Source organism: Medicago truncatula, chromosome 2, assembly GCF_003473485.1.
Source record: "Medicago truncatula cultivar Jemalong A17 chromosome 2, MtrunA17r5.0-ANR, whole genome shotgun sequence".
Classification (NCBI taxonomy): domain Eukaryota; kingdom Viridiplantae; phylum Streptophyta; class Magnoliopsida; order Fabales; family Fabaceae; genus Medicago; species Medicago truncatula.
This window is the reverse complement of record NC_053043.1, coordinates 15,087,660-15,093,659: the sequence shown is the minus strand read 5'-3', so window position 1 is coordinate 15,093,659 and position 6,000 is coordinate 15,087,660. Positions and strand designations below refer to the sequence as shown.

At 30.7% G+C, this 6,000-nt stretch overlaps 1 protein-coding gene across 2 annotated transcripts; it reads left to right on the top strand.

The window, feature by feature from the left end:
* The first annotated feature begins 966 nt into the window (after window positions 1-966).
* LOC25488218 (translation factor GUF1 homolog, chloroplastic) lies at window positions 967-4,619 on the top strand. Of its 2 annotated transcripts, XM_024776056.2 has the most exons (5): window positions 989-1,143; window positions 1,549-1,703; window positions 2,570-2,718; window positions 2,841-2,970; window positions 4,319-4,619. In XM_024776056.2, the coding sequence occupies exons 1-4, from the start codon at window positions 1,015-1,017 to the stop codon at window positions 2,843-2,845; spliced, it is 438 nt and encodes a 145-aa protein (XP_024631824.1). In that variant the 5' UTR covers window positions 989-1,014; the 3' UTR covers window positions 2,846-2,970; window positions 4,319-4,619. The 2 variants fall into 2 exon arrangements, with proteins under 2 accessions (XP_039686388.1, XP_024631824.1); XM_039830454.1 differs by lacking the exons at window positions 2,570-2,718; window positions 2,841-2,970; window positions 4,319-4,619 and adding an exon at window positions 1,819-2,563 and having other exon boundaries at window positions 967-1,143.
* The last annotated feature ends 1,381 nt before the right edge of the window (window positions 4,620-6,000 follow it).

Genomic DNA, 6,000 nt, shown 5'->3' with positions numbered 1-6,000 from the left:
TCCAAATATTGTTGTTAATTCTTCTTCTTTGCTCATTGTGTTTAGCATTTCATTGCAGGAAAACAATTTACATAGAATTCCTTAAGGTGCCTAAAGCAAATATAAAGGTCTTCTATTTTGTTTGTGGATTGAGATAATGCAAAAGCTTCAGTTGTTTCTAAGCGTTATTGAAAGTTAAAGATATTTGATTTATTTTTTCAACCTATAAAAAACTGGTGTTTTTGTCTTATGAGGAAAGTCATGTGCATGGGCCTACTATTCAACTTCTGATGCTTTTGACACAAAAACAATACAACAAGAGGAATTGTGATTTTGAAGGCTAAAAATCTTTCTCTTTGGTCCTTTGAGAATAGTTGATTTTTGTTTTGAAGGTTTATTATTGTTATTTAGGTATGAGTGGTTTTCATGTAACATAGATTTTTGGAATCAAGTAGTGACCAATTTGTACAATGTCGATTCTATTTGCACTTGCAAATTTTTTAATTAAGTTTAGATGATTACAATGAAGATAACCAATTGTAATTTTGATATGTGAAGGATTGGAAATAGAATTTTAGATCCTTGTCGTTGTCTAATTTTTATTTTTTAATATTCGTTTGTTTCAACTAAACGATTTCATGTCATCTCCTACTTTATTTTTTGAACTTGCATAAGTAAAATGTATAAGACTCTTCATCTTTTATTTATTTTAGAATTTTTTTTACCATTACTTATTCTTATATATTAGTCGAAATGACCCGTGCGATGCACGAGTCTAAAGTCTAGTATATAAATATAAATGAAAAGAAAATTTGCACTAAAACCCTAGAAAAACCCTAAGCAAATCCTAACACTTTTTACTAAAATGCCCTTCATAATACTGCATTTTTAAAATGACAACTTTATCTTTAGGTAAAAATTTGTATTCTGCTTTTGTCAGTGTAATGATGATGCTCACATGGAAAGAATAGAGATGCACAGTGCCACCACACAATTGACCATTTATTAGAAAGACAAGTACAGCAAAATAAACCAATGTCACACAAGACTCACAACAGAGCTTCTTCTTTCTATTTCTCTTTCTCTTCTCATAACCATTTTATTTTCTCTCCATCAATGAGACAAGGCAAGCATTCTTCTTCATCCAATCCTCTATCTTCTCAGGTGGGTAATCATTTTTCTTCATTCCATCTCACTTGTTCCAATTAAGGGATTTTTAATCATAGATAATTAGCTGTGAGAAGTTTGTGTCTGGTACAAAATGAAATGGATGAATGAGTAAAAACAAAGGAAAATTGAATATCATAAAGTAGTTGTCTTCTTCTGATGTGAAGCATGAAAGTAGATAACAGATAAACGACTTTTAAGTTGACATAACAAATATGATGAGATAATATATGTCACTGATGTATTGTTTCTCTTCCTGAAGATGTCTGTGTTTGTCTATGCATGTTTTTATGGCTTGACAATTTTATCAAGTGTTGAGTTTGCTGTTAATTTTGTAAAGAAAGATAAAGAAGCAATTTTAATTCATTATGAACATTGATATCTCGTGTTGTGCTTGAATAGGTGGGCTATCTATCTGCATCAATAAGAAAAGTAGCTGATGCCAGAGTGGGTGACACGATCACTAACCATTTTAGAAAGGCAGACAATTCACTCCCTGGATATGAAGAAGCAACTCCTATGGTGTTCTGTGGCCTGTTTCCTATTGATGCTGACCGGTATTGATTTCTTATTTGCATTTTTTTTTCTCTTTGTTGAACAAAAGAATTGTATTGTATTGTTAATCGCTAATGTTGCTCGAGTTAATCCATTTTTTTTTGGTTCTGGTACCAGATTTCCCGAGCTACAAGATGCACTTGAAAAGCTTCAACTCAATGATGCTGCACTGAATGTGGCATTATATACTTATATGTTGGAAAATAGTGCATCTTTTGTTTTAGGCATTTGGCAAGGGGAAATAATTTGCATTTTTATGTATATGCTATCATCTTTCAGTATTAGCTTGCTCTTCATCATTAAAATTATTATTTTAGTTAGAATAGATTTAACTACCAATTCACCTTTTCTTTAAGTTGTTTGGCTTGATATTAAGTTAATTATTTTGTTGCACTTTTGACTTAAGATTCTTTCATGAAAGAAACGTTGATGTCAAATCTGCTAGGCATAAAGTTAACTTTAATTATGACATGCACGATCTGAATGTGCGGTTTTTTTTATTTATAGTATCTTTATCTATCTCAATAAAGGGTCGGTGTTCTAAATTTGTGATGATTATTAACGAAGGGTATAGTTTCATTCACATTTTTGGCATTCATTATAATGTAACTTATAGAAGAGAGAAAAAACTATGACAGGATGTTTTTGTAGATATTTAGGCTCTCATAGATACATTAGAGAGCAATACCTATGTCATTTTTATTCTATATATGTTTTCTCAAATTGGGTTCGATAACATGTGCTTTTTCTTTGCCTGACCCTTTTTTTTTTTTTTTCTGTTTTATTATATAAATTTCCTTTCAGATGGTAAAGTATGATGATTTTTTGTGAAGAATTTGACTAAGGTTATGTTGGTCGATGATTGTAGGAATAGGTGGGACTGCTTGTTGCTTGATTGGAAGCATCTATGTGTTCCTCAGAGATTTTCAGAAGGCGCTAATATCAAACCTGGTGTTCGAAGACCAGGCCAAACTGTGTGTTTTAGAATCAATCGCAACAATGTTCTTTCTCACCTCTGTAAGCCTCTCTCTCTCTCTCCCTCTCTCTCCCTCTCTCTCTCTCTCTCACCCTCTATATGTTTTCATATACAATTATTGTGTGTAACAATGTGTGTTTAAGTATTATTTCGGGTTACGTAGGTTGAAACCTCGCGCATAACAGTTGAATCACCAAACTTGGCATCCCCATGTTGAAGCCTGTGACGATGATCCTCTCCCTAAATGCGTTGCTACTGAGTTTAAAGCTCTAAAAAATGAAATCATCGTGCAGGTAGCTAATTAATTACAAATTCATTACTTGACTTTCGTGGTTGAGATGTGTTTGAAAGTAATGATTAATTGTTTTAATGTGAACTATATATAGTTTGGTACATATTTAGGCAGGAAGTTCTAGGACTATCATGGCTGAGATGTGTTTAGTTTAGCTATGACTGTTTTGGGCAGGGAATTCCAGTAATTTTTTTTTGAATTATGTGTTTAACTGCTTGAGCATGGATTTATTTTAAGAAATTTTCCTAATTAGATTTTTCAGATAACAATAGTTTTACACATAACAACATGCTGCAATATTGATATAAAGATGTGTCTTATGCTTTTAATGACATGGAACTAAAGTTGAAAAAGCTACATAGCAAATTAGGAAATTAATCAATCTCATTCTTAAACTATTTTTGAAGCCATTTCGGAACTATTTTTGCAGCTATAGATTACCTATGTTTTCTTGAAGTATATTTTACAATAGTTAAAGTAATGAAAACCTGAAGTTTTGATCTGCATTTAGAGAATGCTTGAAATTAATTAGTTTGCAAATTCATTGATTTGTGCAGTTCAACATCCAAATGGAACCAATTCCAATTTGAAACTATGTCAAGTATAGTGAATTAACATTTGTTTTTAAATCAGGGAGTGCACATCATTATTTGAAGTTAATATATGTCTTTTTTCAGATTTAAAAGAGTAAAAAGTAAAGGCAATATGTCTTTTAACATAGTAACATTAAAAAGGCTTTAAAAATACTTTTTCTGCATCATTTCTATATTATCAAGTTCTTAATAACAATTAGTTTACGTCTATATTAAATAGTTTGATCTTTTAAGCAAAGTTTGGTAGTTTGAGACACAAGAGTGGTTAAATATGATTTGGTCAAATTAGATTTATAATATGTCAAAGTTGACAATACATGTTATTTCTGCATTAAATTACTCATAAATGTTGTGATTAGTTTTGCTAAATGTAATTGTACTCTGTTAGGGCCGTTAGTGTAATTTTATGTGATTTCTACATTCTACATGTTCAAGTGTAGAATCTATACCAACTCTTAAACTCTTTACCTTGAAAGAATGAGTTATAGGTGTTGTTTTTAAGATCAAGGGATGCAAAAAAACATGTTGATATGGTTATGTGAGATACTAGCTGCACCACTTCACTGTAATCTTTATGATAAGCACTAGAGTTTTATCTCTATTGATTATGATGTATAAATTCATCTCATCAAAATTCACTAAGATGGAGTAAATTGTTAATTATTTATTTCAAATCATCATGTTATAATATAAAAGAATTTTCCTCTGTTATATATGATTACATTTTGACAAATCTTTCTATATATATTCTTTCAGATCTAAAAGCATGTCTATGGAAGGGAGAACGAGTTCAAGTTTTATCGTAAGAAACCTTGAAAGCAAGCTGCTGCTCAAAAGTTCTATATCTATTATCTACTGTCCGAAAAAGAACCCACTTTTTAACCCATGTCATTTTTAATTAGTGCTTTCATTCTTTTTTTCTTGATTTTTGAGGAATTAGAATGCAAACATGAAGCTTCTTCAACCTTGAAATTTGATGTTAATAGATGTATTATATTTTACACGTTTGTTTTCAAAACTTTCGAATATCGCCAGAACTATTAGTTTTTGTAATGAATCTATTTAGTATACATAAAGGCTACATCTATACATAAATATGTGCATTGTTCTATGCACTTTATCGCCACCCTATACATAAAGGCTACACGGTAGACTTTAACTTTAGTTAGAAAAAATGACAATATTTTCATGTTTAATTAATTTATTGTGTTCACCATTGACCCGTGCGAAGCACGGGAGTGCGATCTAGTAGTCCTATAAAAACACACTTTCTACACATTACTAGGGATATTTAACGTATTACTCCATAATTTTATTTTGCTTAGGGTTGTAATATGGTTGCAAAATGCTTCAATCTCATGTGGAATCGTTGTAAAATGGTCATTAAGGCCTTTGTTAATAATAATTTATACTAACCTTTGTAGGTTGACCTAGTGATGAAGACTTGAGACTTAGAGTGTGCTCATCTCTAGTTCATATGTTCGAATCTCTATGTGCCATCAATTTTTGTCTTGATTTGATCCATACAAACCTTTCCTATGACTTCAATTTGACCATTCTCTAATGGACGGCGAGATCGGTTCCAATATTAATCGGTCCTAGGGACGGATACTGAGTTTCACAAAAAAAAATTCCCTTCCCTAATTTTTTCAAAAGTAAAAGATAAGTAACATAAGAAAATATAAGGCAAAGACTTCTTATTAAATGTGCCTAGATATTGCAAATTTATTTTAACTAAAATTGTCAAATTCATCATTAGAAATATGTAAGTATTCAATTATATGGGATATAATATTTGAGAGTCTTAAAAAAAATAAAATCAGAGTCACTTTCTCTTTATCCCTCTTTCCCTTTTCTTAAACCGTAACCGTCACAACTTCTCTTTTTATTGACTATTAAAGAGGAGTGATTTAAGGCTAATTTTGACGCAAAATCATCCATGTTTTTTTTTTCTTTCTCTCTTGAAGTTAAAAAAAAGATTTTCACATATTTTCAGTCTTCTTTCGTTTGTTTTTTCGATTTCATCGTCTAGCGCGACTCTATTTATTTTGGTTTATCGTCTTTGTGCGGTGTGCTTTTTTTATTTTCCGTCTTAGTGCGATGTTTATTTGATTTAGGTTGAATGATAAGATTTAATCAAGTGCAGATTCATTAAATGACTTTTACGTTGCAGATATGGAAACATGAGTATTTTGATCGCTTGAATATAGTCATATTTGTAGGCATATGTACTGTCATTTTATGCTATTGACATGGATGATGTGTGTTTGTTCTCATATTCACCCCTTTAATTTTAATGAATTTTTTTTTGACAAGTTAATTTTAATGAATTTATATTGTATTGATACTCTATCAATTTGAACAACTGCATATCATTTATTTTTGTAAGAAAAATAAAATCAGAGTCATTACATGTCGCCCAATAATATTTATAGTCA

Coding starts and splice junctions, on each gene's coding strand:
- LOC25488218 (XM_039830454.1), top strand. CDS start 1,015: ATGTCACACAAGACTCACAACAGAGCTTCTTCTTTCTATTTCTCTTTC. Junction 1,144..1,548: donor CCAATCCTCTATCTTCTCAG/GTGGGTAATCAT, acceptor GTGCTTGAATAG/GTGGGCTATCTATCTGCATC. Junction 1,704..1,818: donor TTTCCTATTGATGCTGACCG/GTATTGATTTCT, acceptor TTCTGGTACCAG/ATTTCCCGAGCTACAAGATG.